At 36.9% G+C, this 21,903-nt stretch overlaps 2 protein-coding genes across 2 annotated transcripts; one reads left to right on the top strand and one right to left on the bottom strand.

The window, feature by feature from the left end:
• The first annotated feature begins 7,943 nt into the window (after nucleotides 1-7,943).
• LOC130629614 (uncharacterized) lies at nucleotides 7,944-9,171 on the top strand. Its single transcript, XM_057442875.1, has one exon. The coding sequence runs from the start codon at nucleotides 8,044-8,046 to the stop codon at nucleotides 9,067-9,069; it is 1,026 nt and encodes a 341-aa protein (XP_057298858.1). The 5' UTR covers nucleotides 7,944-8,043; the 3' UTR covers nucleotides 9,070-9,171.
• An 803-nt stretch (nucleotides 9,172-9,974) lies between these two features.
• On the bottom strand, nucleotides 9,975-21,066 carry LOC130629613 (uncharacterized). The gene is made up of 2 exons (XM_057442873.1): nucleotides 20,934-21,066; nucleotides 9,975-11,905 (listed from the first exon to the last, which is right to left on the bottom strand). The coding sequence occupies exons 1-2, from the start codon at nucleotides 20,990-20,992 to the stop codon at nucleotides 10,162-10,164; spliced, it is 1,803 nt and encodes a 600-aa protein (XP_057298856.1). The 5' UTR covers nucleotides 20,993-21,066; the 3' UTR covers nucleotides 9,975-10,161.
• Nucleotides 21,067-21,903: the final 837 nt, after the last annotated feature.

Genomic DNA, 21,903 nt, shown 5'->3' with positions numbered 1-21,903 from the left:
AGGTTCGAGTCGCCATTCCGCCACACTTTAAATGAAATCTTGTAAGCCCGTTTGATGCCATCTGCATACCGCTAATCGGCCTATGTGGCAGACAAGCAAGTTGGAGCAATGCTATACGTATTCATAGCGGAAACGTAAAGAAGATGGACTCCCCAAGCACGTTTAATTTCTCGTTACTTACTTGTCGACTAGTGGCCTTGTGGCAGAGCGTTCTCCTGCAGTGCGGAAAGTCTTGGGTTCAAACCCCGGTCAAGTCATGCTGGAGACATAAATGTCTGAATCGATCATCTCTGCTTGGCGTTCAGCATGAGAATAAGATTAATATCATCGGTGGTTGTCCAGTTGAGCGGTTGTTGTACTTGCACGTCTTCCGTAACTTAAATGAGAGCAGAACCCTCATTGATAACAGTATCGTTCGAACAGAAGAGACCTAAGTAAATAATAACTACTAAACGTACATTTATTTATTGATTGATTGATTGCAGGTTTGTTCCAAAAATTGATGTCAGTTATTCCGACTTTGCTGGTATGAAAAGGGAAAATGATATAGAAGGTCCGTTCTTATTTAGAGACTTTCGAGTAACCGTCGCGTAAAACTCAATCGAATTAAATATAAAAAGCGGGGACACTTAAATCGTCATTTTTTAACTAAGCCTTTCGTAAGTAAAAATAATGAGGTCTGGAAACGAAATAGGCTACGCCATTTTTAATTTTCTTACTGACGTCATAAATTTTAAAATATATTTGACGTCAGATATAGATTGTCTGAAAATTCTTGTCTCATTTAAGAGGAACACATTACAAAAATGGACGGAAATGAGAACGCAGTAGAAAAAAGATCCGTTGAATCGAAAGAAGAAACGCAGAATGAAACAAAGAAAACGGAAGAATCTCTTCCGAATAAAAGCAAACAGTGTGATACAACTCAAAGCACAAATACAGTAAGCGGTGAAGGAAAAGATCGTTCAAGAGGCTTCATTGTGCCACACCACCCAACAGAAGACATAGTGGTAGCACGTAGATCAACACCTTGGTTCATGGCTTTTGAAAAGAATCAAGACGCAATCGAAAAACCTATCAATACACTTAGTACGCAGAGCTTTAAGGACTTGTCAAAAGAAGGTACACACGGTTCTTGTAAGTCAGTTGATCTGGAAAAGATAAATCAAAATGGCGGCATAATTATTCCAAACAGTGAACATAAGTTGGAAGAATTAGATTTATCCAATCCAGAACAACAAACTAGCAACGAAAGCGTTGAAAATTTGAAAACATCTCAAAATGGCGAACAGGAAAGTAACAATCATACATCCACTGAAATCCGAAAACCAACAGCCTGGTGTACACCGACAGATCAAAACAAATCGAACAAAAATGGCGGCGCAAAAACGATCATCGGTATTCAAAAACCGGAAGACACAACATCAAATGAAAGTTATAATTGTGGACAAGAGCTTGACGAACAAGATCAAATCGAAAGTGATGATGACGAAAAGGACCTTAATGTTATATTACGAGCATATAAAGAAGCAAAAAAGTTATACTTCGCCAAGGAGCAGCGATTTATGGATACGTTTGCAAACTGGAACTTTCCCACGAATGTGGCATCACGGGACGACCTTAAGAACATGCAGAACAAGTATGATACATTAATGGAACAGTATACGGCGTTGCAAGCTTATAACGTTGAGTTAGAAGCGTTTGCAGCCAAGTCTATTGACCATCTGCGATTGTGGTCAAGAGATAAGGAAAACGCTGAGATGCATCTTCTGGTAGCTGAAAAAGAGATCACAAAGTTTTACAAGTGGCGACAGAGGATGGCAAGAAATAAGAAAAACAGACAAGAAAGGTTGATAGAAAAGTATGTTTTTACTCTTATTCAATTTTTCACGACAGTTTTTTCATAGTTAGCAAAACCAAGGTAACAGGGCGCAGGGTCATCGTCAAGATTTAAGGGCGTTTTCAGAGTCGAGGTTAGCATTCAACATTTTAAGGATAACAGGATTGATTAACCATCAAAAATTAACGGCGTTAACAGATCACAGTTGAACGTACTTGGCGGCGTTAACAAGATCGGGCGACATCATAAAATTGAAAGATAAGTATAAAACGTTTTCTTGTGTTTAAAACATTGTTTATACAATGGAGTAATATTAGGACGTAAACCTATAACAAAATTCAAAAGTTCCTACGCATCTTTAAAATTCCTTAACCGTCAGTTTCAGTGATCACAATACAACATGAATTTCTAACAGCACAGGGTCGTGGTTTACTACGGAGCTCTCCCCAAAATTGGTATCTTCTACGGCCGTGCAGCAGCATCAGGAATAGTTATTAATTCTAAGCCAAACACCACAACCTTAATGCCAGGGCCTGTAGCATTTTTTATATGAGGATGATATCAAAAACACTACAGGTCCCGGGATTGAGGTTGCAAATACAATTTCAATTATTACTATTATCTTTTATTATTATACAAATAAACAACTCCAAAAAATTTACAATTTTGTTATCTTTGTGGTGCCTGTTAACAAAAAAATACCACCTCATCTCCAAAGCTTTTAAGGTTTTTATATTGGGACAGTCTTAATATAACACCTGAAAAGACCTGAGGGCGAGGTTGCAGTATATAAACAACTGATATGTTAAAATAAACTTTGTGAGAGAAGAATTACATATACCTTAATTTGGGGAGGAATTCTTCCACAATTATTCAAGGCTTTTTATGTTGTCCTCAAGGCAAAATTAATTACTGACCCTTATAGTTGGAGGGACCCTAACATTTTTTTGTATATAAAAATGTCTCTTTAGAGAGAGCATGAAACAGCGCATTCAAACGATAGAAACCGAAAAAACCGTGGATACTAATGCAGACGTCAGCAAGAGCAATGTTATTTTGTCTAAAAGATATCAATCAACGCCTGCAGCATTCAATCGTCTTAACAATTTCTTGATCCCCGAAAAAGAAGTGTCTGCACCATGCACCCTCCCAATGGAAAGAAGTAATGATGATAAAGATATTGGGTGCAACACGGGTACAGAAAGTCAACATTGTAAACCCACCCAAGACAAAACATACGACGAAGAACAACAGGCCTACCGTATGGATGCATATAATCCAGTTGAAGGTACTTTAGATCGGACGACACCCTCACAGAAAGAGGTGACTCAATTTCAAGTTGTTTGTCATATGCCAACGGAAGGAGAAGGCGATGTAGTTGAAAGCAGGCCTTGTTTCCAAGAACATCCAGGAGAGAGCGCTGTAGTTAAAGGCGAAGTGCAAGCATCACACAACAAAGGAGATATAGCTGAAAAGGAATCTCAGATACGGTCTCCAAACAATGATGTTTGCGATCTTTCTCGTGAATGTCACCTTCAACCAACACATGGAGTGCAAGGAAGTGTTCGTATCAAAGATGGAGTGCAAATATCACAAAGTGATATGATCCTAATGCAAACAAGAAAGAGTGGCATGGAAAAAGATGGAGCTTGTTCACAAACAGACCAAGAAGAGATTGCTGAGACTGAAAGCAGACCTGATGTCCGATTGGATGAAAGAAGGAATGCTGATTTCAAAGATGGAGTGACAGATGAAGAAGGAAACAAACCTGGAGGGTTATCATCAGGTAAAAACATAAGTGAGGAAGATAATGCAGATGATACTTGTGTGCGAATAACAACAGCAGAAGAAAAATTAATTGAAGATGGATACGATTCTCCCTTTGAATCATCTGATGAAGAGGAAACGAGTGATGACGAAAGAAAATCTCACGTTCAAGCAGATGACAGAGGAACTGTCGAAGTTAAGGACGGTTCAAAAACAACAAACGTTGAAGGTAGCTTTGAAATCAAATCTGAGATAGAGACATCAGATAAAGAGATCAGTGAGGAAGATAATGCTTGTAGGCGAATAACAACAGCTGAAGAAAAATTAATTGAAGATGGATACGATTCTCCTTTTGAATCATCTGATGAAGAAGATACAAGTGATGACGAATCTGCCATTGGAACATCTGAGGAAGAAGATCCTAAATCTCAGGCACAAACTGCAGATGAGGAAGAAGAAGATAAAGCAGAAACTCGTGTTCCAACAGGAGGTAGTCAATATCAGTACGATACATTTGAAAGTTCAGATGACGAGGAGAGCAGCGGAGACGACTCGCTAGACGATTCTCGTCACGTCTACTCGTCATCTTCAAGTGACACAATAGAGGCGGCACATGGACATAGCACTAGTACATCAAGCAGATCAAGCGTAAACTCCTTTTGTAGCGAAGAAAAAACAGAATCATCTGAAGAGTCACATGGCGGATCTGAAAGAAGTTTTTCCAGTGGAATAAGCGCATCCAGCAGAAGAAGTGTGTCGGTCGTGTCATATTCCGACACCTTTGAATCGTACTCAGATGAAAGCGAGGTTTCTCAAAGCGATTTTTCTCAAAGCGAGGTTGCTAAATCTGTCTCTCAACTGAGTGCAATTAAGAACGTTGAGAGCGAAGTGTTGCAACCAAAACCCCCATTAAATCCAAGAACAGAAACGCAGTATAAACGACCAACTGGTTTCTTTAAAGGATTGATTCCAACACCACCTAGACCATCAACTGAGCCGAGTAAATTCCGCGGTGGGTCAAGTACGCAGAATTCACCGTACACGCGACCAACCCCGTTTATTTCAAAGGTGCCTGTTCCAGCACGGCCCAAGACTGCCCACCCACATGGAACAAATCTGTTATTCTCGCAAACTAAATCGGAAACTTGTTGCGACGATTATGGAGCAAAGCAGCTATTAACGCAAACGGGATCAAAAAATCGCCGCAGCGATTCCAATCTTTCATTGGCGCAAACCGAATCGAAAAATTGTTGCGACGATGTAGCAGTACAAAAGACATCACAAGCCGTACCGAGGTCTCGCTTACCCCAGTTAGTACGTTCTAAAACACCAAATTTATCCAATCAAAAATCATTACCAAAACGACCGGCAACCGAACCAAATAAATACCGCGGTAAACCAACAAGACCTGGATCACGCTACAGCCAAACTAAAGCGTTAAAACCGTTATTGCAACAAGCTCAAGAAAATTTTGCGAAAAGATCAAGTTCGGAATGCAAAATGTTAAAAACTGGTAAATTACCCAAATTGAATTCCAAAGCTATCGGTACTCCTGTAAAGAAAAAGCTGACAAAAAAGCATCCGAAAGAGTCTGCAGTAAAAGTTCCTAATATACGAAATGAAAAACCATCAAAGAAGGACATAGGAAAATCTGGAAAAAGTCCAAGTCGACTTCCGCAGCGCGTAGGAGTAAAAAAGCTAATAACACCCACATTTGAGCCCGGTTTCCATAAGCTACTTCCAAAAATTAAAGTTACCCTTGTTGAGAAATCGAGACCATCAAAAAATGACTTCATCTCTCGAAAACCAGGAAGCATGTCGATGATACCTATCCCAAAAAATTCTCCGCGAAAGCCGCGTGGCGAAAGTAAGAGGAATCAATAGATTTCTGAACATTTTTTTATGACTAATTTTGTATTTATTATTCAATGTAAAATTTTCATTAATCCTTGTTCTCTTCATTTCCTCCATGTTACCAAGGAGCTGTTTCATAATTTTCTAATTTATTTACGGCATGGAGACGAGGTTGTCGCGGAGACACACAATTGGCTGTGGTTACGTGACCGCTCCGTTAAATATTTACATTTTTTAGCTCGCATCAGTTTTTACAGTCTTGAAGAAAAAAGGAACACTTTATAATTGGGTTTTATACTCGAGGTTTTTCATACGATATATTACAGAAGTCACCTTTTTGCCGCGTTCAAGTTCATTAAAATGAAATAATACATTGGGAACGAGGTTGCAGTGTATTTTTATCCTTGCCCAGGCTGCTAATTCCTGGTACACATGTGTTCGGTTTGTCTATAAAGTATTCAGTCAGTGTTGTTTAAAAAATCAGCCTCGTCCCCAGAGCTCTATGAGATTAAAACGTCGGTTTATCTCAAAATGCTCTGGGGACAAGAATGAGCAGTAATGTATTATTACTGGACAACATTGGCGGAAATAAATTACCATGCTGTCTAATGCGAGTGTGTTTGATCTGTCGGAAGTCTACATAACTATGAACAAAGTTTGAAATCAATGCGCGCGAGGATAAAAAATCAAAATAAAAACACTTCCTGCTGAAAAATTATTTGCAGACAGGTTAAAACTTGGTCTTGCGCAAAAATCACTACACACCAGACTAGTGCGTCAGCCAATTTAATTTTACGGGACATAACTTTACAAATAATTTGTTAATGTTTTGCGATGTAAAACTGAATCTTCAAACACGGCTTGCATTTTGTTATATGAAGGTTTCTTTAAACTTAGAGCGCGTTGTAAATCGCTAAGCTTAGGTCATAACTTTAAAATATTGTTGTAAGAATGCTCAGAATAGCCTACAATAAGGGCAACCTCGTTCCTAGTGCTCTTTATGTTTGCCTTTATCAGAAAGAATTTGATCTACTGAGTTGACAAAAAAGGTTTTTAACCCGTAAAAAATCTGCAGGTTTGCCCGTCAGCAAAATGATAAAAAAACAAGAAGCCCTGGGGGCTCTAAGAATTTCCGCGCGCTACCAAAATATTTGATGAAAACCTGCTAATTCGTTGTGTTATTGTGCCAAACATTTGAAGGGGTTTGGTGCATGAACCTCTGAAGATAAAGCCCATCAGTGACATTATATCTTACAACAAACGCAAACAAAACGAAACGTGTCATAATAAACTCACATTTTAAAAGAAATTGCTAACAAAAAATACAGCCTATCATTTATGGTTAAAGTCTTGCGATTGAGACGTTTATTGTCTTAAACGGCATTAGTTGACAAAAAATCAAAATTTTGATGTAACCATCATTTTCAGCATACTTTTTTTATTAACTGTGTCAATTTTTGTCAAAATAAAGCAGTTTTAATTTTTGGATAAATTTTGGCCTGAAATGACATTTAGGTGACAAAAAATCAAAATTTTGATGTCACCATTATGTTCAGCATACTTTTTTTGTTAACTTTGCCATTTTTTGTTGAAAATGAAGTAGTTTTAATTTTTGGACCAATTTTGGCCTAAAATGACATTTAAGGTGGCAAAAAACCGAAATTTTGATGTCAACATCATGTTCACCATACTTTTTTTGTTAATTGTGCCAAAATTTGTCAAAAATAAAGTAGTTTTAATTTTTGGACCAATTTTGGCCTAAAATGACATTTAGGTAACAAGAAATCAAAATTTTGATGTCACCATCATGTTCAGCATACTTTATTTGTTTACTGTGCCAAATTTTGTTAAAAATAAAGTAGTTTTAATTTTTGCACCAATTTTGGCCTGAAATGAAATTTAGGAAAGAGAAATCAAAATTTTGATGTCACCATCATGTTCAGCATACTTTATTTGTTAACTGTTCCAAATTTTGTTGAAAATAAAGTAGTTCTAATTTTTGGACCAATTTTGGCCTAGAATAACATTTAAGTGACAAAACTCAAAATTATTATGTCACCATTATGTTCAGCATACTTTTTTTGTTAACTGTGCCAAATTTTGTCGAAAACAAATACCAATTTTAGCCTGAAGCGTCAATACTAGAATTCCCAGTAGTTAAGGAGCTTGGGTACGAAGTTTACATCTGTGACGGACCAACCTGAAATCCCAGGGTCGATTTTTTCTCAAAAAATGCTCCGAAAGAAAAAAACGACGGTTTTAAAGAATTTCCTACGCCTTCGGGCGCGGAAATTCAACAAGAAGCTTAATAAATCCATTTTGTTGGAAACAGGCTTGAGAATTTTATAAAATATTAATGCACCATTTTTAAAAAGGAGAGCAGAGTAAGCCTTATATTCTTTTAATAGTGCGGAGGAGTGCGACATAGCTGTGACTTGAATCGAATGCTGAATATTTAAAATTTCATTCTTTATAACGTATACGTAACTCATTTATAGCAATTCTTATTGAAAATAAAACAAATCTTTTGGAAGATAATTCTAAAATTTTGATTTCTGATTTTGAACAAAAAATATATCAGCATGGATAATATTGGAGATATTCCCGACCCCTACGACATACCAGCAGATGACGACAATGAAACATTTGACGTGCCGTCGAATCATTACCAGCAAAATCAAGAAACTTCAGCAACTTTTAAAAAATACGGAACAGAAGGAGAAGTCATTTACGACATTTCAAAAATTCGTTACGACGCGCCGCCAGAAGACACGAACGAAAGCGAAAATCACGTTCGGAAAAAGAATGAAAGTTCCGACGTTATAGGTAACACGTACAACAAATTAAACTCACAAAAACATGACACCAGACAGCAAGAGGAAAATGAAAAATACGACAAATTAGACAAAAAAAATCACCAAGGACAAATAAATCAGTCGTACGACTATCAGGAAATTGACGTGCAGCAATTACGAAAACACCGTCACGACGAAGAACGAAAATATCAAGAAAAACAAAAACACCTTCAAGATGTCAACTTACACGCCGACGCTGATGAACCGTCGCCGTACGAGTTACCAAATTTTGATGAAGCTATATCAAACGACGTTCAAGAGACGCGAAAAGATCGCACAAACCGAGGAGACTTGCCGAAACTTTTTACCTTCAACGACATGTACATCCGTAAAAACTGGGATGGTCGGCTAAAGGTACTAGAATTTATCGCGACCTTGTTAGCCGTGGCTTTTTTACCTTCAACCTATTTTCACTACCATACTCGATTTATCTTTCATCGTTTTGTTACCGTCACTTGCCTGTTCTTCATCGTACTTGATTTATTTTTGCATTTGTTCTCCATCTGGGAGCGAATTCCAACTTGGATCGTAGGCTCGCTGACTCTAATGTTTGCGACCGTTCTTGCAGGAATATCATTACTGGCTTCGAGTTGTTTGATTATTGTAAAAGCTGAAGAGACTAGTGACGAATCAAGAACGCTGGCGTCAGCATTTTTTGGTTTCGCAGGTATGGTAGTTTTCGGAACAGAAAGTGTATTGCATTTCTTACGGTACCGAACGGATTTCGAATACACAAGCCAACCAGTATATTGACTTAACGACAAATGGCAAAATCAAACCAATGTAATTAGTTGATACTATATTGTATATACTTTGTACATCATTACACATGCGCGAAATAAAAATTATAATAAATTTCGAATAAATTATAAAATTCATACTCCACTTAAAATATAATCAGACACGAGAAATCGGATAAAGAAGAAATATAAATATATATATGCATTAAAAAAAACAACGCAAATAATTTAGACAAAAATTCCTTATTTAAGTTTCACTATATTTTACAGGGAGCGTCTGGAAAACCGGAACAAGCTTTGATTTCCGTGGAAAGGTTTTTGTAAATAAATATTCGTCAATTACTGAAGGTTGGTCTTTTCTATGCAGTTTTTATTTTAGATTAAAATTTATACAGCTAAAGTTTTCTATTTGTTATGCAATTTCTATTTGTCAGGTTTGTTCCGGTTTTCCAGGCTTGTTCCGGTTTGCTAGGCTATTCCGGTTTACCAGGCTTGTTCCGGCTTGTAAGGATAATTAAAAAGATCTTCTTATGTTAAAACTGTTCCAAAAACATGGTCGCAAATTTGTTCACAATGCAAATTAAAACAAAAAATGTTAAAAAAAATCCGACATTTAACATCGTGTTACACTGTATGAAAGAAGAATTAAAACCTAGGTAACACAAACGTTATCGTATCATTGATGATTCTTTAGTATAAAAATGTTTGAGAATAAACGGAAAGATTAAGTGAACTTTAATCCAGCTCTATAAAATGCCACCAACGATATTCAACATATTTTACGGCAATAAAATTTCTCGAGTAAGCATTTTCAGGATTCTTTGCAGAGCCTAAATTTCGCGAATTTGGCTCTAAATTAAAAGAAGCGCTTGTAAAATGTAAAATTTTTGAGTTAACAAGACGTCGCCCCCCCCCCCCCCCCCCCCCGTTCCGTCCCCTCAACACATACACCATCATGCCAATTCGATCATCTGGGGTACTTTTTAAGATAAAATAGTAAAAAATGAAATCCTACTGAAAAGCTATTGTCTCGACCATTCCCTTGCGCTGCCAAGGTATGGCTTAATGCTTGATAAAAAAGGTTTCTAACATAAATATTGTGGGTTTACTCTGAATCACTGCCCGCGCCGTAGTCAGAAAAAAACTTCTTTTTATCTCCCTTATATTCAAGACTCTCTTCTTGTGAGTCATCTTGAGATGATGGGGATGAATATGTTACAAGACTAGGTTTGCGTTTTTTCTTTACAGCTATTTCACGTCTCGCTTGTTCAACTGATTTTCGAATCCTTGCGACCAAAGCACTTGGTGCAGCTGTTGAATGAGTGAGCAACTCACTTTTTGTTTCAGAACTCAGTTTGCTCAAGCTTTTCTTGCTGTCTTGCGAAACGATACCGAATTTCGCCCGACGCGCTTCTAATCGTTTTCGGTCGTCGAGAGATATGTCTATAGACCTTGCTGTTCCATCGGGTACTTTTTCTTCGGTCTCTCCACTAGACGCTTCATCCTCGGATTTCGGCAAAGCTTCCCTTTCTTTCCGATACGTATATCGAGAGTGGTGCCGAGAATGCTCGCTAAGACGAGAATATTTATCGTGGTGCTCTTCTTTAATAACCTTGCTCCATTTTCGTGCAGTACTCCATTTATTCGGCGTAGATTCGTTGACTGTTCTTTTTTCGTCCTTTTCCCATTTAAACGGCGAACGATGGTACGATTTCCTCGGACTAGAATCAGGGCCGCTGAACCGACTTTTTTTACGATTATCAGAATGGCGGTCGTAATCGGGAGATGAACTTCTTCGTCGTTTATGCCGTCGTTTTTCCGAATATTTTCGTTCGAACTCAAAGGACGTGTCGTTCTCATCATCTGACTCTTCGGACGAATACTCAATATGGGTATTCTCCCTTACTTTGTATACCATAGAAACAATTGACTTCGCAAATTTGTCGTTCCCAGTCTCTATTAAATGTAAGCAATCAGTATAGAATAGTTTTTCGTTCAACTTCCCATCCTTTAACGTCCAGTCATCGTCCTGTTTCATGAAATAAAAATCTTTCAGTTTATCTTTACATAACAACTTCATATATTTATTTGTCTTGATTATTTTGTCTCGCCTATACGTCCAGTCAGCGTCGCGCGGTAACAATCCGGTCACTATTATTTTTACACCGGGGCGTTTTTCTTGGAACGCGAGACCAACTGAAGCAACACCATTCGCAATATCATGCGGACGGTCGCGGTCAATATTATTGGTTCCACAATGCAGCACAACAATTTGCGCTGTCTCGGGTAAATCAAGATTTTCCGCTCGCCACAAAACATGTTGCGTCCTATCACCACCAATACCGAAATTCAACGCCCTAAACGGTTTAAAATATTGACTCCATATTTTGGGATAGCGAGATAAACCTGCGATAATCGAGTCACCGCATAAAACTAACGTTGTCCGTGAGGTGCTCGCTAAGGAGTGGTGTTTGTTGTGGATGTCATACCAGCCAGCTTTGTTGTCACGCCCTTGTGGCGTCGTGGCGGGGGAACTGTTGTAACCGAGCAGTAACGAAGTATCACTTGACCCGTTGAAGGATTCAGCATGTCTCGATTTACTATCACGCTTCAAATGCTTTGATCGTTTCTTTGACGGATAAGGAGAAGCATCGGTGTAATCTGATACATTGGGTGTGCTTGAGTACCCGACACGCGAATGCACGGAACTTTCTTTTTTTGTCGGTGATTGGTACATACCATCGCTGTCCTCATTAGTTGACATAACGAGCGACTTTGATTGGTTAATAAAACTACGTTTGCTCTGATTTATTAGTTGCGTAAATGGCAATCTTATTTGGTTTACAATCCTAAAACAACAAGTGGAGAAAAGTAAATTTATGTGCAGTTGGAGAACAAATTAAAAGTATAAGGTAATTTGATTGAAAGAGATGGGTAAAGATCTCAAAAACAAATTATATGGACATATTTTTTTAGAGGAGATGGGTTAAGGTCCCACAAACAAATTTCATGGGGATATTTGATCAAAAGAGATGGGTTAAGGTCCCACAAACAAATTATATGGACATATTTGATCAGAAGAGATGGTTGAAGTACTACAAACAAATTCTATGGGGATAATTGATAAGAAGAGACGGTTGAAGTACCAAAACTTTCAGGGTGATCACACATTTTTAAAAAGAAAATCCCAGAACTAAACTTGAAGAGCATTTCAGGATATCATATAATGTGAACGACACCACAACTTGGTCACTAAAAAATGGATTTAAATAACAAATAGAAGTTTTCCAGACACTTTTTTTTATCAATAAATCGCAAAAAAGATTGTTTTTTGGAATCATCATCACAAAATGTAGAAATTAGTCATTTATAGCAACTTAAAGATAACACATCTCCCAGATGCGTAAACACCAATTTTCTTTGGTATCTCACTTCTTTAGCATGTTAAAAAATTGTGCATAAAACCTTCCCCAGAACAGAGGGATTGGTGCAGTTTATCTCGATGTTCCTGATTAGCAGGCAAATTGAACTGGCAGAAGTGCCTCTGGAAGCAGTGACTTCTACACCTACTATGAGCAGGATATTACTCAGGGCCTGCCAGAGATTGCTCTACCAGTAAGCTGTACTTATATGTTTTTTATAAGCAATTTAAAATCCAAAAAGAGGCTTAAAGATGCTTATGAAAAGTACTTTTTTAGCCTTAAAACATGCTTCGGTTATGCTTAATGGCAAAAAGATATATTGGAATATGCTCATATGAAAAACACATGATCAGGCTCAAAATATGTTTGTTTGAAAAAAAATATTGCATTTGAATTTTGAACATCAGTCATTACACTACACTACACACTGGTCAATTCAAACATGAAGAATAAAAAGAAAAAATACTCACGAAACATAAGACAAGTAAACTTTACAACATTTTTTTAGGCTTCACCTAATGTTTAGCATGTGCTTAAAAAATGACCAAATTTAAGCCTACGGATGCTTATAAATATCATGCTTATAAAAAAAAACATGCCATACATAAGTAAGATTAGAATTACTGAAGCAGAATCACATACTGTATTTATTCTATTATAACTACTGCGGGATTAGTGTCTCAACCTTAGAAATACAAACAGGTTGTTTAACTAGAGATACCAGATAGGTAGGAATAATCTTTTCAATGAATTTAAGCCTGATAGCGTTACTTTCAACTAAATCAATCAGCAAGATTTAAAAAAAGCTACGGGAAGCGTAAAAAGCATATAAACACAAAAAAGCTTTAACTAAAATTCTAACATGTATATACGCATTGTAGTAAAATGGCAAGAATTTGTCGTCTATCTTTTGTTACATCTTACAATTTTGGTAAAAATAAAAGCCCCATCAAGCAGAAACTTACAAGACTTTCAAGAATAAACTGCATGGTAACAAATTATGGGAAATATGTTACCATAACAAACACATGCAATGATTCTGTTATCATTTTATATATAAACAAAACCTGCCCTCAACAAAAGCGATAAAAAAATATTTGGTGGCTTCTGCTCATTTCCTGTTTTAGAAAGTATGTAATGTCAACTCCCTCTTCATTTTAGATGAGTGTGCTGTATTGCCGAAAATGCCCGTATATATGAGGGCAAGTTCGGGCCACTTTTGGAAAATCCTTTTTGCTTTTAGGTCAATAACTCCTAAAATTATTCCCGAAATGCAAAAACCGCTTTAAATTTAGCTCATTTGGCACCATGCAACTAACTTGCCAATGTTTTTCGTAAAAGTGATTAACTTCACAAAGTAGCTCAGTTTTACAAAGGCATCTATCTGGTCTGCAAATTATTATGCTAAATTTAATTATGGCAGAGATATGTGTTGTAAACCGAAGGTAAAAGTGAACCTTTTTTTTAACAACTGGGCGCTATATTTGGTAAATTAAGTAAGCTACAAGCTGTTGTATTGCAGTAAGATTAAATCTAGAATCTATTGAATCTATATTTACAAAGTATATGCTTCCAATATCAAAATTAGCTACCCCAAATCAATTCAGCCATTTTCTTCAGGGTTTGTGTTTACTATATAACCAAGAAGTTGGTTTTTTAATTTTTAAAACGAATGCTGGCTCTTTCTGGCTAAAGCCCTGGCAACAACATAGTTTCCAGGGTCCCTTGCCCTTTCTTACTTTGGGACAGTGAGCGAAGATGACTCTGGGCCAAGCTAGACAAAGTCCTACGGTAACATTCGTAACTACATGCAACTCTGTTGAAAACACCAAATTCTATAACATGACCAAGTTTTATTTGCATTTAAAAGAATTCAGTATGTTGTAGCTTGTGTTATAAATGACACTCATTGCATTGAAATGTTGTAAGTGTTACTTAGTGCCTTAGAGGTAGCTAGAAATTTTCATAGATAGATAGATAGATGTGCATATTTTACATGGCTAGCTTCACAAATATCGAGGGATATACCCTGTCTATTATTTCCAGGAGGGGCCATGGCGTAGATGGAGAGTCCTAGAGCATTTAATGCTCATTTTGAGCTACGCAGACCCAATTAGAGTCCGCGCTCTACTAGACAACTCCCGGCAACATCCAACGGCCCACACAGTGTGCCATCTTCCCAATTTCCCTCACATGGCTTGGGTTAACCCGGGGCTATGGTAACATTCACTCGCCCATGTTGAATCGCCGTCAAGAGGAATCGGACCCCGGTCTCCCGCACAGAGTACAAGAGCTATAACCACTAATCTACGGCGCCACGCTGGTAAAGATTTCCAAGAATCTATTTGCCAAAAACTTTTCGCATATTCTTGAGTAAAAATTTTCTTCTTAAAAAATAAAGAAAACAGCTGATTGCCAGGCATTTTAAAATTCTGTTGTTCACTATGATAGAAAATAGCAATGTCATGCAAAAACTACAGCATAATGAACAATTCATATGGGTAAAAATTGTATATACCCATTTTACTAAAAATTATGATACAGCTAGATGATTTGAAAACCCTAGAATTGATTGATGAAATTAATAATATAATACAAAACTTTCAAATTGACACTTGTGTGTATAAATTTTTTAAGTGAAAATCTAGCTCACAAAGTTGTGGTAAAATGGAACTTATAAAAGATAATAAAGATTTTACTATGGTATTTGGGATGAGACATACTCAACAACATTGTTTGAATTAATGCCCCTGCTTTGTGAAATTTGAAAAAAATACAAGTTAGGGAGAATGAAAATTTCAACTCCTCTGCAAGTCTTGGTGTCAATAAACATTCCATCTGAGCTATGCTTACAAATATCTCAAGAGCATATTTGCTGCACTAAAAAAACTGAGCAGAATCTTTTAATTAAACAAATTTCTATCTCCATCTCCTTCCTGTATTTCATCTGTACTCTCCTTTAATTTTTAAAATGGATGCAGCTTCTTCTGGCAAAAACCCTTGTAACACCCTAGTTCCCAGGGTCCGTTGCCCTTTCTTACTTTGGAACGGTGAGCGAAGAAGACTCTGGGCCAGGCTGGACAAAGTTCTACGATAACATTTGTAACTACATGAGACTTTGGTGAAAACACTAAATTCTATAATTCATGCAAAAAGAAGAAACAACAAAACGAGTGCAGATAGATGTGCATATTTTACATGGCTAGACTCACAAATATATACCCTGTCCATTATTTCCAGGAGAGGCCATGGCTTAGATGGAGAGTCCTAGATATTTAAAACTCATTTTGAGCTATGCAAACCCAATTAGGGTCAGCGCTCTACTAGACAACTCCTGGCAGCATCCAACGGCCCACACAGTGTGTCATCTCCCAAATTTCCTCACATGACTTGGTTAGCCCGGGGCTATGGTAACATTCACTCGCCCATATTGAATTGCCGTCAAGAGAACGAGTAAATATGTAGTTAATGTCACACAATTCTACAAGTATACTTTAAAGGTTGCCTTTTTGTGATTTAAGTGGACGAAGTTGGAAACGCTGTTTGCATTTTGGAAATAATTTAGAAACAAGGGTGCTAATAAGCCGCATACGCCGTTTTCGGAAGAATTCAGCGTTTTGAAAAAAAATTCAAGTATTCGCCCGAAAAAACTGCATAAACCGGAACAATGCCCGAAAAAACGCCTTCTTCCCTAATGGTAAGTTAAAAGGAATTGCATTTCAAGAATGCTTCAGGCAAGTTTGGGAAAGTGCTGGCAGGTTTGGGGACAACGGCCAATTTAATTTGAAAAGTTGCCCGAACTCACCCTTATATTCTTATTTAGGAGAGCTCAGGAATAAATCGAGTTAATTCAAGAATAATTGGGAGTTATTGACAAAATTAGCAAATTTAAAGGGATCCCGAGGTGCTGACACAAGTTGAGCTAATTTACCTCAGAACATATGACGAAATTACAAAAAGATAGTCGTTCTTACCAAATCGATATGGTATATGAGATATGTCCATGTTTACTTCGTGAAAATGTGAACCCCCTGCCACCATCTTGTTGCGAATTTATTTTCAGAAAGTTGAAGAGTAGCGTCCAGTCTTTTTTACTCACAACACTTTTGTGGCGCGCCGGTTAAGTAACAAAATCCCGCGCGAAATACAAATATACTTACACAAAAGTTTAATAATATGTCTGCAAATTCTTACCAATTCGAACCACAAAAGAAAGTTATAAATAATCACGACGATGATAGCAATGGCAATTGGGAAGATATTCCTGACTGTCCTGAAGAGGAGAGCAAGAGTCTCAAAATAATCGACTACATGTTGAACCATCCGAATGGTGTAAATGTTTATTTTGTCGTACTATGCCAGTGAATCGTGAATGTTTGTGGTGCATTGAAATCGACGAAATAAAGTTGAGATATATTTCTGGTGGTAAGTTTCAACTTTAGTGGGCATATTTTCTTGTTTTTGATGTGAAAATATATAATGCGCACACTATGTATGTATGTTTTTTTTTTTTTTAGTCAAACTTTCTTCTATTTTGTTCAGATTCGACATGTGTCACTCAACACGAAGGGTTCAATGCTGTCCGTCTGAGCCCGCATGTGTTATGGACTGCAATGGTCAGTCTCCATGACAGGGAAGGAGCATGGATACCTAATAACGATAACGTTCCGAATCGGTAAACGACTTTTTTATTATTTTAAAAACATATGCTAAAGTATACTCAACAAAATGTAATGTGTAAAATTGTACTCATGATATATGTCGAACAAAAATTATACTCAACATACTATAATATACTCAAAGTCAACATACTATAATATACTCAAAGTTATATACAGGTAACAAAATTCACAACTTCATTCCCGATTTCTTTTATAGCACATATCGATACGCTGCATATCGCCAATTTTCCTGGTTCGTCTATACGAAACTTGGAAGATACGTTCGAAGAATCATCCCCGCCTGTGTTGTATCAAAGATAAGAGAAACGTTTCCTGAAGCGAATGGGATCTATGTAAATTTTGATGGAGACAACAAGGGTGCTGATGGCCTATCTGAAGTAATCGAGGCATGGGAATACATGGCAAATGATGAAGAATGAAGAGCGAATTCTAGCAATAATATAAGGCAGCCACTGAACAGTGGTTAAATATGAATATAAATTTTTACAACCTGGAACCCAAGCCTCCACATTTTTTAAGGCGTCCTTTCGTTTCAAAACAACAACATCTATTTTTTAAACCGAGCCATTTTTTTCTTCTTTTCAATAATGTCATCCCTACTTTCTCTTTCTTTCGGTGCCATGACTCGTTTTCTTGATCTGTGTTTTTCATCTTTAGCAGCTCGCTTATATTCTCCCATCATCATGACCTTCAAATAATCATACCGCCTTTTTTCATACACACCATTTAGAAATGAGCGGGAAAGTTATAAAAGTGAGCATATTTTGCAGAATAAGTGTTGTAGTTGCACGAAAGTTTCTAAATGAGCTATAACATGCTCTCAATGAAGACATATTTTTATATTAAGCTTAAAAACGCAGTGAAACCCGTACAAGTTGTTTACTGTCCTGATACAGTAATTTCAAGCTACATATATGTGACGTCATAATAGAATGCAACAAAGCTGTACGGTGTTTTAAGCTATGTCACTAAGTTCTTATCTATTTGGAAAACAGTTGGAGAAGGAGCAATGGCGGACACAGCCGAAGCGAAGGAAGCCAGCGAAGGACAAACTTTTGAAGAACAGTATTAGGTAATCTTACAAATTCAAGTAAAATAAACAATAAATTTATGAATTAAATGGTACATATTTTCAAATAAAATAAACTTGTGTCGGCACCTCGGGATCCCTTTAATTAAAAATATCACTTCAATGTGTCGCCCCCATCAACAAGGGTGCCGATAAGCCGCATACGCCTTAAAAAGTGCGGGCGTTTTTGGCGTTTTTAAAAAAATTCAAGTATTCATCCAAAAAAAACAGCATAGGACCGAACAATGACCGAAAAAAACAAAAACAGACACTAATATGATTAAAAAAGCTATAAAAATTAAAATAAACTTACTATGTGATAGCAAAGTTCTTAAAAGAACTGTTTTTGATAAAGTTTACTTTTTTAGATAACTTATTTATATATATAAACTTTATTAACTGCTTTCTCTTCAAGCGCCTTCTTCCCAACTATCGTCCGCATGGTTTGTTACAGAGAATTGCATTTCAAGAATGCTCCGGGCGAGTTCGGGAAAGTGCAGGCGGTTTTGGGGGACAACCGCAAATTTTATTGAAAAATTTGCCAGAACTCGCCCTTATATATGCAAGTGTTTGCGGCTTATCACGGCTGTTTCGCTGCGGTCAAACCACGGACAAAATTAAGATGGCTTCCACAATTTTTTTGGAAATTTTGTATTTTTATCATTTTTTAAGTTATTGAAACTTTTTTTGTATTTTTTAATTTTACTGAATTGAAAAGTATTAAAACGATCTACTTTTCTGCTTTTTAAATATATAAATATGTTATACATGTGTGTTATAAATTTCAAGTTATTTCGTCGAACAAAACACACAAAACTCAAAAAAAAAACATTATATTTGGCGAAAGTATACCATCTTTCCAACCTTGTGCCAACGCCACGCTACTAGCTACGTACTTGAAAATTGGTATCGGGGACCTGGAAACATGGTTCTATTGGCTGGTACCGTGCACCGTTCGTCTCGCAAACTATAAACTACTTAAATTTTAATTTAAAGTCTTCTTTAGGCGCTAAAAAAGAAGGGGAAAAAGTTGCCAAAGTAGCGATTTGATGTAGTGTGATCCCTTTTCTGTCTAATTAAATATTTATCTAAGCTTCTAAGCAAGTCACAGTGATGGAGTTTAATGTTTTGGTAGGTATGGTTTTTCCCAGCAAAATTACGGCAACCCAGTGTTTACATTTGACTTGAATGCTCGACCCGGGAATCCTAGTCCGAAACCGGGATTTTTTAAAAATGTTGGAATAAGCGAGACAACGGTGTCTATCAATTTTGAAGCTAGCTAAAGTTTGGCAGAGCACGGGGTAAGGGACAAAACAGTAAACTACTTTATTTTGCAGGGATTTTAATATTATTTTTTTGCTATAAGATCACCCTTGATTTTAAGAAATTGGTCTATAGCTTGTAAAACTTCAAATGTGGCTAATTGTTATCTTTTTTAATCTTTTTTCTTCTGTTTTGTATTTTTCTGTAAAGAGTAGCTATTTTTTGGTCCTACAGTTTTGCATTTTGCATCGTGTTTTGTAGCTAAGTCACTTAATACTTCTTTTTTATATTTAGTTAAGACTTTGGTGGGCTTTCTCAAGATGAAAATGTTGAAATCAAAGATGTTTATGGCTAGCTAGTTAGCTAACCTTGGCTTTATCACAAGATTGGGTGCTATTTTATACAATTTATAAAGAAACACAAAATGATTGCTTTGTATATATTTAATGTATATAATAAATAAACTATTTATGCACAACTTGATATATTTTCTACTAGCATGATAAACTGGAATGTTGAAACTGTCATCTCTGAATGACGTTTTATTTAATGTATGATGTCACATATTTGGCCCGAAAACCCTTAGGACCAAAAGTGACCCTTTGGACAATTTCGGACAGATAAAAATTACATCTACATCATCTTTAATGGCCTCAGAATCCGAAGTAATGTTTTCTTTCAGTTAATAAACGAATTTAAAGCATACATCCAGGCTCTAAAGGCCGTTTTTCACATAGGTCTCACATTTAGCCCAAAAATAACCCTTTGGACAATTTCAGACAGTAATAAAATTAAGTAATTTTCATTCCAGATATTTAACCTAACCTGTGGACCATAAAAACATGTTTCCTTAGCTTTATTCTAGAGATATTGTGGAAGACATTCATCTAAATGATAATTTTTAAGTCATTTTTAGCCTTTTTGGCCTAAATATAACAATTTCAGACAGGTGTCCAAAATTTTTTTTCTTTTAATAGTATGGTCAATTTATCTGAGATTATTATTCTTTTTACAGAATATAAAAATTTTATTTCGTTCCTGAGATATTCTGTTTTAACTGAAAGGGTAATTTGAATTTTTTTTTCATAACATTTTTGTCCGCTTCGAAACAGCCGTGTTATCGACACCCTCTTCCCTATCCAAGCATTTTAGTGCAAGTCAGCATCCTCCTTGTTGCACCAGACTCATAAATTTCAGATCTACAGCTTAAATATAAGCTTTTAAACAATAACACACTCTAGGGTGTAACTAAATAGCTAGCTTTTGACTAAAGTGTGTACCTTAAGGAAGCAGCAGGATTCCCCCGCCCCCCCCCCCCCCCCCCCCCCTCCACAAAAGAACACATTACCTCTTCTCATTTTTTATAGATAGAACCTATTTTGCCTTCCTGAATCCTTATATACATACTATGCAAAAAAGCGAAAATAAAACAGTTACTTACCAATTAAGATAACGAATAACATAACATTGCTGAAATTTAAAATGCAAAAAATAGAACATTCATTTCACGTAGCACTGGTTACCATTATTTGAAAAGTGCCACTGCGCGCGCACTGAGGAGGTACTTCGATTTGTACGGTGGCCCCCATATCACACACACGAGAGTATCACAACAAATCTACCCACGGCACACGAAAAAAACTCCATGGCACAAAAAAACAGCTGCGACTTGAAAAAGATTATATCCACAACTTATAAACAAGCAACACAACAGAAAGAGAAGGTAGTGGCACAATAAAAAATCACACCACAAAAACATTTGACATTTCACGCTCAACGCTAAACCATCGCGTGCAGGATTTCGGCCATTTATGTTTCTCCACGTTCGTAGATTGAGCATTACTGATTTCATTGCATAAAATCTCCGCCCGATCTAATACTGGATAAACGCCCTTTCAGGCCTTGAGGCTGAAAGTCATTACTCAGGACCTCTTTCGCCAATTCACGCTAATTAAGATGGACGCTTCGTAAGTTTCTTTCATATTTTGAATTTTAAATCCACAAATATCTCTTCATTCATTCCGTGTTTGGTAAGAGATAGTACTATTTTGTTATCCTCGGCTATAAGAGGAATGCATATCGTCATAATTTCCGATTTTGATGATGTTTAAACGTTTGTATCATAGAATTGATCACGACAACACTGTGGATCCCGAGGTTCCGCCCGGTGATACCCAGAGAGATGAAGAGCATGTCGAGGAACCCTCTGCTAAAAGAGCACGGTTCGAGCTCGACGATGATTCCCATGATTCATGGGAGTTACCAGCTGCTTTGTGCGACTACGTCCACAAATACATGAAATCCCACATACCAGACAAGGATGTGAAGGAAAAAGTTCTTGCTCAAAACCCAGTGCCTTCAAATATACGGAAGGTACCAGAATTGGATCCTCAATTTTATTAAGACTAAAT

The sequence above is a fragment of the Hydractinia symbiolongicarpus genome, chromosome 2, assembly GCF_029227915.1.
Source record: "Hydractinia symbiolongicarpus strain clone_291-10 chromosome 2, HSymV2.1, whole genome shotgun sequence".
Taxonomy (NCBI): domain Eukaryota; kingdom Metazoa; phylum Cnidaria; class Hydrozoa; order Anthoathecata; family Hydractiniidae; genus Hydractinia; species Hydractinia symbiolongicarpus.
Note: the sequence above shows the minus strand (reverse complement) of the source record. Positions and strands in the feature narration are given on the sequence as shown.